The sequence below is a fragment of the Pseudophryne corroboree genome, chromosome 11 (assembly GCF_028390025.1).
Source record: "Pseudophryne corroboree isolate aPseCor3 chromosome 11, aPseCor3.hap2, whole genome shotgun sequence".
Taxonomy (NCBI): Eukaryota; Metazoa; Chordata; class Amphibia; order Anura; family Myobatrachidae; genus Pseudophryne; species Pseudophryne corroboree.
The window spans coordinates 349851592-349874079 of NC_086454.1; the positions used below are offsets into that span (position 1 = coordinate 349851592).

The window sequence follows — 22488 nt, forward strand, 5'->3', positions numbered from 1 at the left end:
ATACTACGACCAGCTATTGCGACTGCCTGGATGTGCAGTGCTGGGGTAGTTTGGTCAGAGTCCCTGATCGAAAATATTGATACCCTGGACAGGGACAATATTTTACTGTCGTTAGAACAAATAAAGGATGCATTTCTTTATATGCGTGATGCACAGAGAGATATCTGCACACTGGCATCACGGGTAAGTGCTATGTCCATTTCGGCCAGAAGAGCTTTATGGACACGACAGTGGACAGGCGATGCGTAGAGGAGTTATTTGAGGTCGGTCTATCGGATTTGGTGGCCACGGCTACGGCCGGGAAATCCACCTTTCTACCTCAAGTCACTCCCCAACAGAAAAAGGCACCGACTTTTCAACCGCAGCCCTTTCGTTCCTTTAAAAATAAGAGAGCAAAGGGCTATTCATATCTGCCACGAGGCAGAGGACGAGGGAAGAGACAGCAACAGGCAGCTCCTTCCCAGGAACAGAAGCCCTCCCCGGCTTCTACAAAAGCCTCAGCATGACGCTGGGGCTTCGCAAGCGGACTCGGGGGCGGTAGGCGGTCGTCTCAAAAATTACAGCGCGCAGTGGGCTCACTCGCAGGTAAATCCCTGGATCCTGCAGATAATATCTCAGGGGTACAGGTTGAAATTAGAGACAGAGCCACCTCGCCGTTTCCTGAAGTCTGCTTTACCAACGTCCCCCTCAGAAAGGGAGACGGTTTTGGAAGCCATTCACAAGCTGTATTCTCAGCAGGTGATAGTCAAGGTACCTCTTCTACAACAAGGGAAGGGGTATTATTCCACTCTATTTGTGGTACCGAAGCCGGATGGCTCGGTAAGGCCTATTCTAAATCTGAAGTCCTTGAACCTATACATAAAGAAGTTCAAGTTCAAGATGGAGTCACTCAGAGCAGTGATAGCGAACCTGGAAGAAGGGGACTTTATGGTATCCTTGGACATCAAGGATGCGTATCTCCACGTTCCAATTACCCCTCACACCAGGGGTACCTCAGGTTCGTTGTACAAAACTGTCACTATCAGTTTCAGACGCTGCCGTTTGGTTTGTCCACGGCACCTCGGGTCTTTACAAAGGTAATGGCCGAGATAATATTTCTTCTTCGAAGAAAAGGCGTATTAATTATCCCATACTTGGACGATCTCCTAATAAGGGCAAGGTCCAGAGAACAGCTAGAGATGGGTTTAGCACTATCTCAAGAGGTGCTAAAGCAGCACGGATGGATTCTGAATATTCCAAAATCCCAATTAATGCCGACAACTCGTCTGCTGTTCCTGGGGATGATTCTGGACACAGTTCAGAAAAAGGTTTTTCTTCCCGAAGAAAAAGCCAAGGAGTTATCTGACCTGGTCAGGAACCTCCTAAAACCAGGAAAGGTGTCTGTACATCAATGCACAAGAGTCCTGGGAAAAAATGGTAGCTTCTTACGAAGCAATCCCTTTCGGCAGATTCCATGCAAAGGGATCTGTTGGACAAATGGTCAGGGTCGCATCTTCAGATGCACCTGCGGATAACCCTGTCGCCGAGGACAAGGGTATCCCTTCTGTGGTGGTTGCAGGAGGCTCATCTATTGGAGGGCCGCAGATTCGGCATACAGGATTGGATCCTGGTGACCACGGATGCCAGCCTGAGAGGCTGGGGAGCAGTCACACAGGGAAGAAATTTCCAGGGAGTGTGGTCGAGCCTGAAAAAGTCTCTTCACATAAGCATTCTGGAACTAAGAGCAATCTACAATGCTCTAAGCCAGGCGGAACCTCTGCTTCAAGGAAGACCGGTGTTGATCCAGTCGGACAACATCACGGCAGTCGCCCATGTAAACAGACAGGGCGGCACAAGAAGCAGGAGGGCAATGGCAGAAGCTGCCAGGATCCTTCGCTGGGCGGAGAATCACGTGATAGCACTGTCAGCAGTATTCATCCCGGGCGTGGACAACTGGGAAGCAGACTTCCTCAGCAGACACGACCTTCACCCGGGAGAGTGGGGACTTCATCCAGAAGTTTTTCCACATGCTATTAAACCGTTGGGTAAAACCAATGGTGGACATGATGGCGTCTCGCCTCAACAAAACACTGGACAGGTATTGCGCCAGGTCAAGAGATCCGCAGGCAATAGCTGTGGACGCGCTGGTAACACCTTGGGTGTACCAGTCGGTATATGTGTTTCCTCCTCTGCCTCTCATACCAAAGGTATTGAGGATTATACGGCAAAGAGGAGTAAGACTAGTGGCTCCGGATTGGCCAAGAAGGACTTGGTACCCGGAACTTCAAGAGATGGTCACGGACGATCCGTGGCCTCTACTTCTGAGAAGGGACCTGCTTCAGCAGGGTCCTTGTCTTTTTCAAGACTTACCGCGGCTGCGTTTGACGGCATGGCGTTGAATGCCAGATCCTAAAAGGAAAAGGCATTCCAGAAGAAGTCATTCCTACCTTGATAAAGGCAAGGAAGGAAGTCACCGCGAAGCATTATCGCCGTATTTGGCGAAAATATGTTGCGTGGTGCGAGCAGCGGAGTGCTCCGATGGAGGAATTTCAACTGGGTCGTTTTCCTACATTTCCTGCAATCAGGATTGTCTATGGGTCTCAAATTGGGATCTATTAAGGTTCAAATTTCGGCCCTATCAATATTCTTCCACAAAGAATTGGCCTCAGTCCCTGAGGTCCAGATTTTTATCAAAGGAGTACTGCATATACAGCCTCCTGTGGTGCCTAAGGTGGCACCGTGGGATCTAAATGTAGTTTTAGATTTCCTCAAATCCAATTGGTTTGAACCACTAAAGAATGTGGATTTGAAATATCTCACATGGAAAGTGACTATGTTACTGGCCCTGGCTTCGGCCGGGAGAGTATCTGAACTGGCGGCTTTGTTTTATAAAAGCCCTTATTTAATTTTCCATTCGACATAGGGCAGAGCTGCGGACGCGTCCGCATTTTCTCCCTAAGGTGGTATCAGCGTTTCACCTGAACCAGCCTATTGTAGTGCCTGCGGCTACAGACGACTTGAAGGACTCCAAGTTGTTGGACGTTGTCAGAGCCTTAAAAATATACATTTAAAGGACGGCTGGAGTCAGAAAATCTGACTCGCTGTTTATACTGTATGCACCCAACAAGTTGGGTGCACCTGCTTCTAAGCAGTCGATTGCTCGTTGGATTTGTAACAAAATTCAACTTGCACATTCTGTGGCAGGCCTGCCACAGCCTAAATCTGTTAAGGCCCATTCCGCAAGGAAGGTGGGCTCATCTTGGGCGGCTGCCCGAGGGGTCTCGGCATTACAACTCTGCCGAGCAGCTACGTGGTCAGGGGAGAACACGTTTGTAAATTTTTACAAATTTGATACCCTGGCAAAGGAGGACCTGGAGTTCTCTCATTCGGTGCTGCAGAGTCATCCGCACTCTCCCGCCCGTTTGGGAGCTTTGGTATAATCCCCATGGTCCTTTCAGGAACCCCAGCATCCACTTAGGACGATAGAGAAAATAAGAATTTACTTACCGATAATTCTATTTCTCGGAGTCCGTAGTGGATGCTGGGCGCCCATCCCAAGTGCGGATTATCTGCAATACTTGTACATAGTTATTGTTAACTAATTCGGGTTATTGTTTAGGAAGCCATCTTTCAGAGGCTCCTCTGTTATCATACTGTTAACTGGGTTTAGATCACAAGTTGTACGGTGTGATTGGTGTGGCTGGTATGAGTCTTACCCGGGATTCAAAATCCTCCCTTATTGTGTACGCTCGTCCGGGCACAGTACCTAACTGGAGTCTGGAGGAGGGTCATAGGGGGAGGAGCCAGTACACACCACCTGACCTGTAAAAGCTTTACTTTTGTGCCCTGTCTCCTGCGGAGCCGCTATTCCCCATGGTCCTTTCAGGAACCCCAGCATCCACTACGGACTCCGAGAAATAGCATTATCGGTAAGTAAATTCTTATTTTTAAGTACTCGCCAGAAGAGTTTATGCAAAGCTGCATGTGCTCAGACCACTTGGTGAAGCAGCTGGACCACTTCGAAGCGGGTATGTCTTCTACATGCTGGATGAAGGTCTCCATAGCAACTTCCGGTGACTCAAAATATATCACACGTGTCTTGCACTTGATTTGTGGGAACATGAAGTCGCAGGGGGCCATGTGTGGACTGTACAGTGGATGACTAAGCTCCTGGATGCGTGCATGGGCCAGAAAATCCACCACTTTCCTGGACTTGTAGGCAGATGCATTGTCATGATGGAGAAAGGCATCACGACTGCAAGTTCTTGGACGGTGCCTGGAAATGGCTTCCAGCACTTGCTTCAGGCCTTGGTTGGTGTACAAGTCCCCAGTGACGGTGTGCTGCTGCACGAGTGGTACATTAGCTACATGACCAGTCTTGGCCACAATAACAGCCACCATCTGCTTGGCCATGCCGCGCTCATGTCAGAACTTCTTTGGTGGTGCACCTCCAACTGGGGTCCACCGTTATTTGGTCTTGGGGTCAAATTTAGATCCAGGATTCATCACCATTGATGATCTTCCAGACAGAGTTTGAGCGACCACCTTCAAACCTGACCAGCTTCTTGCGGCACCAAGTCACCCGAGCCACCTCCTGCTCTCAAGTCCAACGTGCAGAACCCTTGCTCAGGTCAAGATTCTCGTGGAATATCAAGTGGATGGTTCCTGATGTGGTGTCTAGGCCACGGGTAACCCTGGTGTCCAACTCAACCACGGCCCGCACCGCAGCAAATTTGTCCTGGGTGATGGCAGATCCAGTTTGGCCGCAGCGCTCCTAGTCTTCCAGGGACCGTCTCCCGCACCGAAATTCTGCAAACCAATCAAACACAGTGGCTCGGGGCGGTGCTTCCTCCCCAAAAGCAGCTCACAGTCGGACAAAACCCTCTTGCTGTCGCAGAACACTCTTGTAGACATAGAAGATTATGGCTCTCATGTGGCCTCTGAGCTCCACAATGAGTTTGTGAAGGAAGGGAATATGCTGACGACTTCGCTGGGTAGTGTTGCTCATATAAGGCTCTGTGTCCTGACATTTCACAAGAACTTTAGACAAAGATTACAGCTCACAACCAGACAGTCAGATTGTATCGTCTCTACCTATACACTGCACATCCAGAAACTTATTGCACACCCCTCGTATAAATTGTTGAGCTAGCCAAGACCGTAGGAACCCAATAACGTCATCCATTCAGTGACAGGCACACCCATAGGTCCAAAAGGTAAGTGATTGCCGGTTATCTTACTATGGGGCAGATGTATTAACCTGGAGAAGGCATAAGGAAGTGATAAAGCAGTGATATGTGCAAGGTGATAAAGGAACCAGCCAATCGGCTCCAATATGTAAATTAACAGTTAGGATCTGATTGGCTGGTGCCTTTATCACCTTGCACATATCACTGGTTTATCACTTCCTTATGCCTTCTCTAGGTTAATACATCTGCCCCATTGTCACTAACGGGCCGCCCTGGCACGTGGCCATAATAAAACCTGAACCCAGACTGCTTTGTATTTGATCATAAACCTTTCTTTGTTGATCTCCTGTAGATTCTTATCGTCGTCTTTCTGTTGTAGGCGTATAAGATAGCGCTGGAGAGTTTAGGTCACTGTGAATATGCAATGAAAGCCGGCTTCCACCTCAATCCCAAGGCTATTGAAGAATGTCTGAAGGTAAGCATGCCAATTATGTATTTTTCAAAAAGGTCAAAACTTCAGTCAGAAGCAGTCTATCGGGTAATGGAAAGGGCCACAAAACTCAAATACACAAATAAAACTTCATAAAAGTTCCAAAATCATAAGAGATGCATCCTAGAAAATCATAAATCCCACAGCACATTAAGTCAGGTACTTGTCCTTCTTATCCGCCCAGGCTGCAGGTGAGACTTATGGCGCCGGTGTCTGCATAATCCTCTTTCGTTTACAGAGATGAACATATGCAGTGCAGGCGATTGTGCTGGCTTCGTGTGATTTTGCTTTAACACTGTTTTTTTTTTTTTTGTTCCATCAGGGCTGCTGTAGTGATGCAGAGGCACAGCAGGCGGGGAGACGGCAGACTCCACCTCAGCCGATACAGTGCGAGCTCCCAACCGTGCCCGTGCAGATCGGCTCTCACTTCCTGAAAGGAACGTCGTTTAACGAGTCCGCAACAGACAACTTGAAGCTGAAAACGGTAGATTCACCACAAAGCGTGTGCTACGGTAAAACCCGGCTTACTTTAAACATGGTATTAAAACATTGTCCTTTCTGTAGCATACAATGCTGCAGCTGGTCAAGGAAGCCGACGGGCACAACGGGATGACTGACCGGGATGAAACGGTGGTGACTGAAGTTCTCAATCAAGTGTGTCCTTCCACGTGGCGGGGGGCTTGTAAAACTGCAGTGCAGTTGCTTTTCGGCCAGGCTGGTCTGGTAAGTTGCTGAGTATAACCCAATCGTTACTATATATATATATATATATATATATATATATATATATTGTATATCATTTATCAGTCGCTGCTACTATTCTGTTGGCTGAGTAGAAATGGTTGGTTTCATGGCGTATTAATGATTATTGGGTTCCAGATGCTTTTCTGGCTGAAGGTCGCACTTTGGGAATTTCTCACAACTGACTATGGCTATGAAAACGCAGGATCAGATTTAGGGGTCTATTCATGAAGCAGTGAAAAGAGTGAAGTGAGTCAGTGGAGAAGTTGCCCAAGGCAGCCAATCAGCTGCTCCGTACAATTGTATAGTAAGCAAATTATAACTGTTACTTCAGTGCTGATTGGTCGCCATGGGCAACTTCTCCACTGGCTCACTTCTTCACACTTCACTGCTTCATGAATAGAGCCCTATATGAGTCTTGATAATTCTGAACTTGTGGCTGAAGCTTTATTAGACGTTGTGTGCGTCAGAAGACCATATCTTTCTCTGCTATGCTTCTCTCAAGCTCAGACCGGGCAATTACGACCACACTTGGGTTTCTTTTCGTTTTTTGGTGGGGGGACATGCACGTACATGGCACACACGGGTTATATCGGAACAGTGCTAAATGTGGATGGGTTCATCAAAGCATTGGTATGAATATGGTCGGTCCGTCTGGCTTAGATCTTATGGGGGATGTTTAAGGCCATTCAGGGCTAGTTTATGCTCCTCTATTGAAGATGTGGCGAAAATTGATGGTGGGTTTCTTGTGCATCTTATTGGCTATCAGTGGTTTTCCCGAGCACTTGGAAGGACATGGCACTAAGGAGTAAGAGAAAAGACCTCCATTGCACAGTCATGTATAGTGTAATAGAGGTTTGTTGGTTCACGTGGAGATTTGCATAGTTGTGTCTTATCATCTGGGTTGTTCTTGGTCACAGCGTGCAGACGTTAGATCAGTGGGGTTCTGGGGAATCGGAATAAACAGGAAACCTCACGATGCCTAAACATCAAACAGATATCTCCCTACCTCCGAGTGTTAGTCTCCGCATCGTCCCTGTCTCTCTGCCCATATAAGACAGCAGTGTTCCCAGGCACACCCGACGCGGCGAGTTCTTACTTGCTGACTGATGAAAGGAGACAAGCCTGCAGCCCACACATCTCTGTTCAGTGCTGAAGCCTGGACCTTGTGTAATCCTAGAGCAGGGATGGATCCACAGTCTTTTATCCACTTACCGTGTATACAAGATATACCGTAGCTGTTGCCAGGTTATGATGTCATGGGACTGTGTGTACTGGTATCATGCTCCTGTGATAAGAATGGAGGAAACACCTGTCACCCAGAATTCCAGGAAGCCCCCCTCCTCCCTGTCTGGGTGTGAGAAACACGATTTTGGCTGCCGCTGTCACCGAGCTTTGTGACTTTCAACCCTGTAGCACAGATCCCTCGCCCGTTTTAGTTATTTTATGATATCTAGTCTCCGGCCCAATGTCCTACGTTGGCACTATCCAGAGTTCTAAGGAACACATCTCAAGCTTATGATATTTCCAGGGCTGTCCTGTGGGCTGAACATTCTAGAAAGATGAGCAGACCTTGATCAACGTTCATCTGTTCTTTTCAGTCTGATCATAGTTTTAGTTAACTATAGCAAAACTCTGAATAAATCTGCAGCGCAAAGCTCTATGTAAGTCTCGTGCACGCGGGAGAGAGCTGGCTGAAAGTTCATTGGTTTAAAGCTGTTTATCTTCCATTTCTGAACCCTCCAGGTGGTCGTTGACACAGCACAGATTGAGAACAAGGAAGCCTATGCGCCGCAGATCAGTGTGGAAGGATCGCGGGTCATTGTGCAAGTCCCGTCTACATGGTAAATAATCGGCCCACGTCACTTATTGCAGGGAGCAATTCTGCCTCCGTGATCAGCTTCATTTCCAGGCTGCTTCTCAGGCTGTAGATGTATTTGTTCAGATGGAGCTGCTGTACAGTGAATTCATAATGGTCAGTGTCTCATGGTGGCAGATGGGGCCTTTAAAGAGCCGTTGGTTGGACCATTATATTAAATAGATCATTGTTAAGGTCTCTTCTAGAAATGTGTTACCAGTAATTCGCTGGTTTTTATCCACCTGCGCTCTTCCTGCTGGGTAGAGTAGTCTCTGTAGCAAGAATAGAGACAGATTGAGCAGGATTCTAGTAGTCAAATAGGATGATCCGGCCACTGTGCTTTGTGGAGACTCTTGTATAAAAGTTCCTGACTTAACAAAAAGCCATATTAATTTGTGTTTCTTTTAAAGAAGCAAACAATTCTAGTAGATAATCTTCTAGAGCAGCGTTTCCCGACCTCTGTGCTCAAGACACATTATGCGATATCGCTGATATTGTATGATCGCATTCGATACCATGTAATGCGTACATACGATATTGCTCCCGAGCGTTGCATGCAGGTTTGACGTGTGATGTTGCTTATGAGGGCCATGCAGATATAAGAGAGACTGACGGTGATTAGAGAGAGAGGAAGATGAGTAGGTAAATGAGACAGATGGGGGGGGGGGGCACAGATATGGAAGCTGTTGGGTGAGAGGACAGAAATGAGAGAAGGGGATGTAGGGGATTAGAGATGAGAGGTAAGGAGACTGGGATGAGAGGACAGAAATGAGAGAAGGGAATGTAGGGGATTAGAGATGAGAGGACAGAAATGAGAGAAGGGAATGTAGGGGATGAGAGATGAGGACAGAAATGAGAGAAGGGGATGTAGGGGATTAGAGATGAGAGGACAGAAATGAGAGAAGGGGATGTAGGGGATTAGAGATGAGAGGACAGAAATGAGAGAAGGGAATGTAGGGGATTAGAGATGAGAGGACAGAAATGAGAGAAGGGGATGTAGGGGATTAGAGATGAGAGGACAGAAATGAGAGAAGGTGAGGTAGGGGATTAGAGATGAGAGGACAGAAATTAGAGAAAGGGATGTAGGGGATTAGAGATGAGAGGTAAGGAGACTGGGATGAGAGGACAGAAATGAGAGAAGGGAATGTAGGGGATTAGAGATGAGAGGACAGAAATGAGAGAAGGGAATGTAGGGGATGAGAGATGAGAGGACAGAAATGAGAGAAGGGGATGTAGGGGATTAAAGATGAGCTGTAAAGAGACTGGGATGAGAGGACAGAAATGAGAGAAGGGGATTAGAGATGAGAGGTAAGGAGACTGGGACGAGAGAAGGGGATGTAGGGGATTAGAGATGAGCGGTAAAGAGACTGGGATGAGAGGACAGAAATGAGAGAAGGGGATGTAGGGGATTAGAGATGAGAGGATAGAAATGAGAGAAGGGAATGTAGGGGATTAGAGATGAGAGGACAGAAATGAGAGAAGGGAATGTAGGGGATTAGAGATGAGAGGACAGGAATGAGAGAAGGGGATGTAGGGGATTAGAGATGAGAGGACAGGAATGAGAGAAGGGGATGTAGGGGATTAGAGATGAGAGGACAGAAATGAGAGAAGGGGATGTAGGGGATTAGAGATGAGAGGTAAGGAGACTGGGATAGAGGACAAATGAGAGAAGGGGATGTAGGGGATTAAAGATGAGCTGTAAAGAGACTGGGATGAGAGGACAGAAATGAGAGAAGGGGATTAGAGATGAGAGGTAAGGAGACTGGGACGAGAGAAGGGGATGTAGGGGATTAGAGATGAGCGGTAAAGAGACTGGGATGAGAGGACAGAAATGAGAGAAGGGGATGTAGAGGATTAGAGATGAGAGGTAAGGAGACTGGGATGAGAGGACAGAAATGAGAGAAGGGAATGTAGGGGATTAGAGATGAGAGGTAACGAGACTGGGATGAGAGGACAGAAATGAGAGAAGGGAATGTAGGGGATTAGAGATGAGAGGACAGAAATGAGAGAAGGGGATGTAGGGGATTAGAGATGAGAGGACAGAAATGAGAGAAGGGGATGTAGGGGATTAGAGATGAGAGGTAAGGAGACTGGGATGAGAGGACAGAAATGAGAGAAGGGGATGTAGTGGATTAGAGATGAGAGGTAAAGAGACTGGGATGAGAGGACAGAAATGAGAGAAGGGAATGTAGGGGATTAGAGATGAGAGGACAGGAATGAGAGAAGGGGATGTAGGGGATTAGAGATGAAAGGACAGGAATGAGAGAAGGGAATGTAGGGGATTAGAGATGAGAGGACAGGAATGAGAGAAGGGGATGTAGGGGATTAGAGATGAGAGGACAGAAATGAGAGAAGGGGATGTAGGGGATTAGAGATGAGAGGTAAAGAGACTGGGATGAGAGGACAGAAATGAGAGAAGGGGATGTAGTGGATTAGAGATGAGAGGTAAAGAGACTGGGATGAGAGGACAGAAATGAGAGAAGGGGATTAGAGATGAGATAGGTAAGGAGACTGGGACGAGAGAAGGGGATGTAGGGGATTAGAGATGAGCGGTAAAGAGACTGGGATGAGAGGACAGAAATGAGAGAAGGGGATGTAGGGGATTAGAGATGAGAGGTAAGGAGACTGGGATGAGAGGACAGAAATGAGAGAAGGGAATGTAGGGGATTAGAGATGAGAGGTAAGGAGACTGGGATGAGAGGACAGAAATGAGAGAAGGGAATGTAGGGGATTAGAGATGAGAGGACAGAAATGAGAGAAGGGGATGTAGGGGATTAGAGATGAGAGGTAAGGAGACTGGGATGAGAGGACAGAAATGAGAGAAGGGGATGTAGTGGATTAGAGATGAGAGGTAAGGAGACTGGGATGAGAGGACAGAAATGAGAGAAGGGGATGTAGGGGATTAGAGATGAGAGGTAAGGAGACTGGGATGAGAGGACAGAAATGAGAGAAGGGGATGTAGTGGATTAGAGATGAGAGGTAAGGAGACTGGGATGAGAGGACAGAAATGAGAGAAGGGGATGTAGGGGATTAGAGATGAGAGGTAAGGAGACTGGGATGAGAGGACAGAAATGAGAGAAGGGGATGTAGTGGATTAGAGATGAGAGGTAAGGAGACTGGGATGAGAGGACAGAAATGAGAGAAGGGAATGTAGGGGATTAGAGATGAGAGGACAGAAATGAGAGAAGGGGATGTAGGGGATTAGAGATGAGAGGACAGAAATGAGAGAAGGGGATGTAGGGGATTAGAGATGAGAGGTAAGGAGACTGGGATGAGAGGACAGAAATGAGAGAAGGGGATGTAGTGGATTAGAGATGAGAGGTAAGGAGACTGGGATGAGAGGACAGAAATGAGAGAAGGGGATGTAGGGGATTAGAGATGAGAGGTAAGGAGACTGGGATGAGAGGACAGAAATGAGAGAAGGGGATGTAGTGGATTAGAGATGAGAGGTAAGGAGACTGGGATGAGAGGACAGAAATGAGAGAAGGGGATGTAGGGGATTAGAGATGAGAGGTAAGGAGACTGGGATGAGAGGACAGAAATGAGAGAAGGGGATGTAGTGGATTAGATATGAGAGGTAAGGAGACTGGGATGAGAGGACAGAAATGAGAGAAGGGAATGTAGGGGATTAGAGATGAGAGGACAGAAATGAGAGAAGGGGATGTAATGGATTAGAGATAAGAGGTAAGGAGACTGGGATTAGAGGACAGAAATGAGAGAAGGGGATGTAGGGGATTAGAGATGAGAGGTAAGGAGACTGGGATGAGAGGACAGAAATGAGAGAAGGGGATGTAGTGGATTAGAGATGAGAGGTAAGGAGACTGGGATGAGAGGACAGAAATGAGAGAAGGGAATGTAGGGGATTAGAGATGAGAGGACAGAAATGGGAGAAGGGGATGTAGGGGATTAGAGATGAGAGGTAAGGAGACTGGGATGAGAGGACAGAAATGAGAGAAGGTAATGTAGTGGATTAGAGATGAGAGGTAAGGAGACTGGGATGAGAGGACAGAAATGAGAGAAGGGAATGTAGGGGATTAGAGATGAGAGGACAGAAATGAGAGAAGGTGAGGTAGGGGATTAGAGATGAGAGGTAAGGAGACTGGGATGAGAGGACAGAAATGAGAGAAGGGAATGTAGGGGATTAGAGATGAGAGGACAGGAATGAGAGAAGGGAATGTAGGGGATTAGAGATGAGAGGACAGGAATGAGAGAAGGGAATGTAGGGGATTAGAGATGAGAGGTAAGGAGACTGGGATGAGAGGACAGAAATGAGAGAAGGGAATGTAGGGAATTAGAGATGAGAGGACAGGAATGAGAGAAGGGAATGTAGGGGATTAGAGATGAGAGGACAGGAATGAGAGAAGGGAATGTAGGGGATTAGAGATGAGAGGTAAGGAGACTGGGATAGAGGACAAATGAGAGAAGGGGATGTAGGGGATTAAAGATGAGCTGTAAAGAGACTGGGATGAGAGGACAGAAATGAGAGAAGGGGATTAGAGATGAGAGGTAAGGAGACTGGGACGAGAGAAGGGGATGTAGGGGATTAGAGATGAGAGGTAAGGAGACTGGGATGAGAGGTAAGGAGACTGGGATGATAGGACAGAAATTAGAGAAGGGAATATGTAGGGGATTAGAGATGAGAGGTAAGGAGACCGGGATGAGAGGACAGAAATGAAAGAAGGGGGTGTAGTGGGATAGAGAGGAGAGGCAGGGAGGTAATGAGGGAGACAGATGTGAGAAAAATCTTGGTAGTTACTATTTGCCTTTGCGTTGATATAGTATTCAGCAGAGTTTACACTGTCCTATGGCTACCATGGCAACCACAGTTACAGGACATATGGCGTAGTGAGCAGAGAGGCTTTCGAATGCCCCTGTCCTGTATGCTGTCCTCTTACTTCTGCCTTCACATGAACGTGTGAGTGACTGGAAGGAATACATATTGGTTTTCCCTCCAGCACAGTTGTGGGACTGCCACCTAGCTATATTCTTGGTTGGACCCTGTCTTCTTATTTAGCAGTCAGGAATTTGGTCCGTTTGTTACATGACAACAGTTTTGTGATTCATTCTACTTTGTGTATCAGGTGTCTGAAGGAAGACCCGGCCACCATGTCTCTGTTACAGAGGAGCCTGGATCCAGAGAAGACATTAGGGCTGGTGGATGTGCTGTATACTGCAGTGTTTGACGTCACACGCTGGAAGGAGGGCCGGTACGTGTACAGTATCTTTCCCATAAATCGCACGCCCTGCACCATATCTTACTCTAAATGTGTTTCCCAACTACAAATACAAGAGATATGGCAGAACTTCTATATCTGCTGGTAGGGGATGTATCTAACTTATTTAGGATTGCCCAAGTAAGGGGCAAAACTTTCCTGAATTACATAATGCCCCTGACATTATCCTCATACAGCTGTGTATAGCCTCTCCCCCCAGTGACTGTAGGAGGAAGCGCTCAGTGATCACATCTGTATGTATGACATTATCCTCCTCATACAGCTGTGTATAGCCTCTCCCCCCAGTGACTGTAGGAGGAAGCGCTCAGTGATCACATCTGTATGTATGACATTATCCTCCTCATACAGCTGTGTATAGCCTCTCACCCAGTGACTGTAGGAGGAAGCGCTCAGTGATCACATCTGTATGTATGACATTATCCTCCTCATACAGCTGTGTATAGCCTCTCCCCCCAGTGACTGTAGGAGGAAGCGCTCAGTGATCACATCTGTATGTATGACATTATCCTCCTCATACAGCTGTGTATAGCCTCTCCCCCCAGTGACTGTAGGAGGAAGCGCTCAGTGATCACATCTGTATGTATGACATTATCCTCCTCATACAGCTGTGTATAGCCTCCCCCCCCAGTGACTGTAGGAGGAAGCGCTCAGTGATCACATCTGTATGTATGACATTATCCTCCTCATACAGCTGTGTATAGCCTCTCCCCCCAGTGACTGTAGGAGGAAGCGCTCAGTGATCACATCTGTATGTATGACATTATCCTCCTCATACAGCTGTGTAAAGCCTCTCCCCCCAGTGACTGTAGGAGGAAGCGCTCAGTGATCACATCTGTATGTATGACATTATCCTCCTCATACAGCTGTGTATAGCCTCTCCCCCCAGTGACTGTAGGAGGAAGCGCTCAGTGATCACATCTGTATGTATGACATTATCCTCATACAGCTGTGTATAGCCTCTCCCCCCAGTGACTGTAGGAGGAAGCGCTCAGTGATCACATCTGTATGTATGACATTATCCTCCTCATACAGCTGTGTATAGCCTCTCCCCCCAGTGACTGTAGGAGGAAGCGCTCAGTGATCACATCTGTATGTATGACATTATCCTCCTCATACAGCTGTGTATAGCCTCTCCCCCCAGTGACTGTAGGAGGAAGCGCTCAGTGATCACATCTGTATGTATGACATTATCCTCCTCATACAGCTGTGTATAGCCTCTCCCCCCAGTGACTGTAGGAGGAAGCGCTCAGTGATCACATCTGTATGTATGACATTATCCTCCTCATACAGCTGTGTATAGCCTCTCCCCCCAGTGACTGTAGGAGGAAGCGCTCAGTGATCACATCTGTATGTATGACATTATCCTCCTCATACAGCTGTGTTTCTTTATCATCCACTAGGGGTCACTGGAGTACTCTTGGGGATATGGACGGGCTTCCGCAGGAAACAGCACTGAATATTCAAATTAGTAACACTCCACCCCTCCATATCCCTGAGCACTTACTCAGTGTTTTTTCTGTGCTGAACGTGGTAGCAGCTTAATACCTGAAGTCACGGTTTTGTTGAAGAAACTTTTATTTTTATTTTTATTTTTTCTACTATTTGTACACATCCCTTTCCCCCTTCCAAAAGGCAGGGTCAGGGATCGTGCAGCTGCTGATAGCAGCACGGGCGTGTCGGGCCTCTCTGAAAGAGCTCCCTCACAGCCCTCACATCCTCCTGCACTGGCTAGCCGGCGCTTACTGAAAAGCCCCGTCGGAGCCTCCGCACGTCTGCGGGAGTAAGGTATGTGAAACGGGACGGTCAGCTCCCGCTGCCGCCCCGACGTGTGGGGACATAGTGCTTGGTGACGGCAGAGGGATTGTTACGCGGCTCTACCCTCTCAGCCTCCGGCAGGTACCGCGGCTCTCCCCGCTCAGGCGCCCGCACGTTCGACCGCGGTTCTCCCCGCTCAGGCGCCCGCACGGTCGGCCACAGACCTCCGTGCGGGCACCGCGGCTCTCCCCGTTCAGGCGCCCGCACGGTCGGCCACAGACCTCCGTGCGGGCACCGCGGCTCTCCCCGCTCAGGCGCCCGCACGTTCGGCCACAGACCTCCGTGCAGGCACCGCTGATCGATTCTTACAGGCCGCCGCCCGCCGCAGCGCTACCTTGATTAGCTGACGCCGCTATTATACACGAGGCCACCGCTGGGACACACGAGGCACATAGCGCTCTACGATACCCGCTGGGGGCCCACACGCTGCGCTGCCGCTGTAATAAGCTAAAAGAGCAGGCAGCCATTACAGGGGGGACAATAATAATGTCGCAGAGAAATACTGCAGCAGCAGAGGAGATTGTTACAGTATAATCAGTGAAAGTTGTACCAGCACGGTGATTATATGTATAAGTTAGCAGGGCAGACATTTTTAACATGCTTCCTGTGTTTTCCTGCTGTGATTCCAGAACGTTCCTGCCTTACATCTCTACACCACCGGAAGGCGCAGGGGTGTTAGTGGGAATTTGGGATCAAATTTCTTAGTACTGGCCACGTGTATTGCACTGGGCCAGATATATATACAGAGCCACCTTATTGCTATTTTACTGAGTCGTGCAGGTGTCTGTTTTTTGTGTATTGTATTGGCTGTCGCCATGAGTAAGGCACCAGCAAAAACTAAAAAGCATATTTGCAAAGTATGTGGCAGTGTGTTACCGGATGCATCTACCACATGTAACGTATGTTTTGTGGATTCCGTTCAGAATACCATTTCTGCTCCGGTTTTGCAACCAATTTCCTCACCGGACCCTCCGTGGGGTATGTTAGTAAATGTACTGGAGAAATTTCAGACAGAAATGACCGCTGCTCGTCTGGAGCGAGAAACGTTAAGATCTGAGTCTAGGGTGAGACCGCCAGAACTACCGGAGGCGTCTCAGCCTTGCGTACGGTCCAAATCCATTTTGGGCAAACGGGATAATTTTCATATGTCTTATGATTTTCCAGTGTCTGCTATGTTGCATTCTGACGATTCCATCCCAGACCTCACGGAACACGATGAGGGGGAGGAGGGCGAAGTGGAGTCAGATGGCGAGGATGTTAACAGTTCCGGCATTGATGATCTCATCAGAGCGGTACGGCAGTCGCTAAGGTTTCCTGAAGCTGAGCAGCCTCTCACCAATGATCAGGTCGTATTTACTAAACGACGGAAGACGCCAGTAAGTTTTCCTGTGTCGGATTCTCTAAATCAGATGTTAGTAGAAACAAGACAGAATCCAGATAAACGGTTTTCTATACCTCGCAGATTTAAGTCTAGTTATCCGTTTCCAGACTCGGTAACGTGTACATGGGAGAATCCACCAATAGTTGATTCTTCAGTGTCAAAGCTTACCAAGAAATTAACCATACCAGTGCCATCAGCTACTACGCTTAAAGATCCTTCAGATCGTAAGATAGAAACTATGCTAAAATCCATGTATGTAGCAGCAGGTGTGATGCTAAGACCTGGATTGGTTGGCATTTGGGTCACTAAGGCGCTCATAATATGGCTTACAGAACTCAAATCTGCTTTACATGACGAAAACCTGATAATTCAGGTAAATCAAATGATTGAGGCTGTAGAGTATCTCTGTACAGCGTCTACTGACGTCTGTCAGCTCACTTCTCGTATTTCATCTTCGCTAGTTACGGCACGAAGAGCACTCTACCTGCGTACTTATCAAGCGGAGGCAGAGGTCAAACGAAGTATAGAGGCGTTGCCTTACGATGGCAAGAAGTTGTTTGGTCCAGAATTGGACGCATGGATTAAGGACTGTGTTCTTACCAGTGCCTCCACCTGCGCCAAGAAGAAGGTACGCTGGACCTTCGTTCAAATCCTTTAGATCTCAGCCCTTTCGAGGACGTGGCAGAGGATCAGCCACGCCTGCTAGACGTGGTCGAGGACGTGGTTTCCATCAAACCAACACAACTCGCCAAGACGCTAAGGTTACCGACAAGCCAGTGGCATGACGGCCTACCAGCCCATCTCGGTTCTCCAACTGTGGGAGCACGCCTTCAGACGTTCCATGGGGCGTGGTTCCACACATCCGCGGAGGGCTGGATTCGCAATTTAGTGTTAAAAGGTTACAAAATAGAGTTCGACTGTCTGCCGCCTCTGCGGTTTTTCAAGACAGGCTTGCCTCTGTCGGACGACAAGAGGACAGTTTTGCAAATTGCCATTCAGTCCTTACTGGATTCGGCAGTGTTGATTCCGGTCCCTGTACACCAACAGGGTCAGGGTTATTATTCAAGTCTATTTGTGGTCCCGAAGCCGGATGGCTCAGTCAGACCAATATTGAACTTAAAGGGCCTCAATCAGTACGTAACTTACTACAGATTCAAAATGGAGTCTCTACGGTCGGTGATTGCGGGGTTAGAGACCAAGGAATTTATGATTGCGCTAGACCTCAAGGATGCGTACTTACACATTCCAATTTGGCAGCCTCATCAGAAATTCTTACGATTTGCAATACGCCAGAACCATTACCAGTTTCAGGCTCTGCCGTTTGGCCTGTCATCAGCGCCTCGGGTATTCACCAAAGTAATGTCTGTGATGATAGCTCACCTCAGATCCCTGGGAGTGACAATAGTTCCGTATTTAGACGATCTGCTCATCAAAGCTCCGTCTCCACAGATACTTACCCAACATGCGCTGCTAACTTACAATGTACTGGTTCACCACGGTTGGATTGTAAATTTCAAGAAATCACATCTGATTCCGTCTCAACGCCTTCAGTTCCTAGGTATGATTCTCGATACGGTCAATCAAAGGATTTACCTACCACAACAAAAAGTACAAATGCTACGCCATCTAGTACAATTAGTACTCAAACCACGCACAGTGTCGGTACACTTGTGCATTCGCCTGTTAGGCACAATGGTGGCAGCTTTCGAGGCGCTTCAGTTCAGAAGATTTCACTCTCGTCCATTTCAGCTGAACGTGCTTGCCCAGTGGTCGGGCTCGCATCTGCAGATTCACCACAGAGTGAGGTTGTCACCAATAGCAAGAGTTTCTCTGCTATGGTGGCTCAAGGAACACAATTTAACCGCAGGAAGACGGTTCGGAGTTTGCAATTGGATAATTCTAACTACGGACGCCAGTCTCAGAGGTTGGGGAGCGGTAATTCAAAATTGTCAGCTCCAGGGTCTCTGGGCGGATCACGAGAAATTGCTGTCTATAAATGTTCTAGAACTCCGCGCAATTTACAATGCGCTACGACAAGCAGTGCACATGATTCGCTCTCAGCCTGTCCAAGTGCAGTCAGACAATGCGACGGCGGTCGCATACATCAACAAACAAGGAGGAACGAGAAGCCGCATGGCAATGCGGGAAGTAGCTCGAATCCTCAATTGGGCGGAATGCCACCAGGTGATATTGTCGGCCGTGTTCATTCCGGGAGTGGACAACTGGGAAGCGGATTATCTCAGTCGTCGGGATTTTCACCCAGGCGAATGGTCATTAAATCCAGAAGTGTTTCACATGTTGGTTCAGCGATGGGGTTATCCTCAGGTGGACCTGATGGCATCTCGACACAATCATCAAACGCCCCAGTATGTGTCCAGAACAAGAGATCCAAAGGCAGTCGCGGTGGATGCTCTCACTGTCGCGTGGCCGTACAGTCTTGTGTATCTGTTTCCACCGTTTCCGCTGCTCCCTCTGGTGCTAAAACGGATCAAAAGAGAGTCGCTCACAGTCATACTAGTGGCGCCTCATTGGCCTCGGAGAGCTTGGTTCTCGGATCTTCGAGGATTACTCGCAGACGATCCGTGGCCGCTCCCGATACGTCCAGACCTGTTACAACAGGGTCCGTTTCTTTACCCCGATTTAGCGCGGCTGCGTTTGACGGGGTGGCTGTTGAGACCGCCCTCTTAAGAAGAGAGGGCATTCCAGATTCAGTTATACCAACCATGTTACGAGCTAGAAAGCCGGTTACGGCAGCTCATTATTACAGAATATGGCGTGCCTATATAGGTTGGTGTGAAGCTCGGAAATTTCCGACATCAGCTTTCAAGTTATGCCGCCTTTTGTTGTTTCTACAAACAGGCTTAGATGGAGGATTGCGTTTATCTACACTAAAGGTGCAGGTATCTGCTTTGTCAATTTACTTTCAAAGACGATTGGCTCTATTGCCGTCTATACGCACTTTTCTCCAAGGTGTACTCAGGGTACAGCCTCCATTCATACCACCTACAGCGCCATGGGACTTGAATCTGGTTTTGGAGTTCTTACAGTCTTCATATTTTGAACCCTTACAACAAGTGGATATAAAGTTTCTCACTTGGAAAACAATTTTTCTCTTAGCCTTAGCTTCCGCAAGGCGTGTTTCGGATTTGGGTGCCTTGTCATGCAAGCCACCGTATTTGGTGTTTCATGATGACAGAGCGGAACTTCGGACGAATCCCGCCTTCTTACCAAAGGTAGTGTCATCTTTTCACATCAATCAACCAATAGTAGTTCCTGTGTTGACAGCACATTCTGGAACTCTGGATGTGGTTCGCGCATTACGCGTTTATGTATCCCGAACGTCTTCAGTTCGTAAGACGGATACGTTATTTGTTCTCTATGATGCTGCCAAGATGGGTTGGCCAGCATCTAAACAAACTTTATCCAGATGGATAAAACTGACCATACGCCAGGCTTACCTTCATGCTAGGTTACAACCGCCTACGTCAGTAACCGCTCATTCCACACGTTCTGTGGGAACTTCATGGGCAGCTGGTCGTGGGGCTTCTGCGACGCAGCTTTGCCGGGCGGCTACATGGTCTTCCGTGCACACGTTTGTGCGCTTTTACAAGTTTGATACTTTTGCGGCATCAGCATCTAGCTTTGGCCGCCTAGTTTTACAAGTGCCAAACAGCTCTCCCGCCCACGGGGGAAGCTTTGGTACGTCCCAAGAGTACTCCAGTGACCCCTAGTGGATGATAAAGAAAATAGGATTTTGGTACTTACCAGGTAAATCCTTTTCTTTGAATCCATAGGGGGCACTGGACGCCCACCCAGAGCAGTTTTACCTACTTGTGGTTAGTTCTGAGGATCTTATGGTAACACACTTTCACCGGCTGGTTCAAGTTACAAGTGCTGGTTAGGGTGTCAACTGTTAGTTGTCAGTAACGTTATGTGTTAACTTCGTTATTGTCAGTTATGTTATATGTAATACTCCATTATTAACCTCTCTTAATTCCTGTTCGGCTCAGTAAAAAACACTGAGTAAGTGCTCAGGGATATGGAGGGGTGGAGTGTTACTAATTTGAATATTCAGTGCTGTTTCCTGCGGAAGCCCGTCCATATCCCCAAGAGTACTCCAGTGCCCCCTATGGATTCAAAGAAAAGGATTTACCTGGTAAGTACCAAAATCCTATTATAGCCTCTCCCCCCAGTGACTGTAGGAGGAAGCGCTCAGTGATCACATCTGTATGTATGACATTATCCTCATACAGCTGTGTATAGCCTCTCCCCCAGTGACTGTAGGAGGAAGCGCTCAGTGATCACATCTGTATGTATGACATTATCCTCCTCATACAGCTGTGTATAGCCTCTCCCCCAGTGACTGTAGGAGGAAGCGCTCAGTGATCACATCTGTATGTATGACATTATCCTCATACAGCTGTGTATAGCCTCTCCCCCAGTGACTGTAGGAGGAAGCGCTCAGTGATCACATCTGTATGTATGACATTATCCTCCTCATACAGCTGTGTATAGCCTCTCCCCCAGTGACTGTAGGAGGAAGCGCTCAGTGATTACATCTGTATGTATGACATTATCCTCCTCATACAGCTGTGTATAGCCTCTCCCCCAGTGACTGTAGGAGGAAGCGCTCAGTGATCACATCTGTATGTATGACATTATCCTCATACAGCTGTGTATAGCCTCTCCCCCCAGTGACTGTAGGAGGAAGCGCTCAGTGATCACATCTGTATGTATGACATTATCCTCCTCCTACAGCTGTGTATAGCCTCTCCCCCCAGTGACTGTAGGAGGATGCGCTCAGTGATCACATCTGTATGTATGACATTATCCTCCTCATACAGCTGTGTATAGCCTCTCCCCCCAGTGACTGTAGGAGGAAGCGCTCAGTGATCACATCTGTATGTATGACATTATCCTCCTCATACAGCTGTGTATAGCCTCTCCCCCAGTGACTGTAGGAGGAAGCGCTCAGTGATCACATCTGTATGTATGACATTATCCTCATACAGCTGTGTATAGCCTCTCCCCCCAGTGACTGTAGTAGGAAGCGCTCAGTGATCACATCTGTATGTATGACATTATTCTCCTCATACAGCTGTGTATAGCCTCTCCCCCCAGTGACTGTAGGAGGAAGCGCTCAGTGATCACATCTGTATGTATGACATTATCCTCCTCATACAGCTGTGTATAGCCTCTCCCCCCAGTGACTGTAGGAGGAAGCGCTCAGTGATCACATCTGTATGTATGACATTATCCTCCTCATACAGCTGTGTATAGCCTCTCCCCCCAGTGACTGTAGGAGGAAGCGCTCAGTGATCACATCTGTATGTATGACATTATCCTCCTCATACAGCTGTGTATAGCCTCTCCCCCCAGTGACTGTAGGAGGAAGCGCTCAGTGATCACATCTGTATGTATGACATTATCCTCATACAGCTGTGTATAGCCTCTCCCCCAGTGACTGTAGGAGGAAGCGCTCAGTGATCACATCTGTATGTATGACATTATCCTCATACAGCTGTGTATAGCCTCTCCCCCAGTGACTGTAGGAGGAAGCGCTCAGTGATCACATCTGTATGTATGACATTATCCTCATACAGCTGTGTATAGCCTCTCCCCCAGTGACTGTAGGAGGAAGCGCTCAGTGATCACATCTGTATGTATGACGTTATCCTCATACAGCTGTGTATAGCCTCTCCCCCCAGTGACTGTAGGAGGAAGCGCTCAGTGATCACATCTGTATGTATGACATTATCCTCATACAGCTGTGTATAGCCTCTCCCCCCAGTGACTGTAGG

At 47.9% G+C, this 22488-nt stretch overlaps 1 protein-coding gene across 1 annotated transcript in view; it reads left to right on the plus strand.

Moving 5' to 3' along the window:
- Positions 1 to 22488, plus strand: part of GARRE1 (granule associated Rac and RHOG effector 1) — a 52587-nt gene that overhangs the window by 12148 nt on the left and 17951 nt on the right. The window contains exons 3-7 of the mRNA XM_063945975.1: positions 5548 to 5643; positions 5981 to 6142; positions 6223 to 6381; positions 8146 to 8243; positions 13339 to 13464. Of these exons, the coding sequence (XP_063802045.1) occupies positions 5548 to 5643; positions 5981 to 6142; positions 6223 to 6381; positions 8146 to 8243; positions 13339 to 13464 (641 nt within the window). The remainder of the gene's footprint in view (positions 1 to 5547; positions 5644 to 5980; positions 6143 to 6222; positions 6382 to 8145; positions 8244 to 13338; positions 13465 to 22488) is intronic.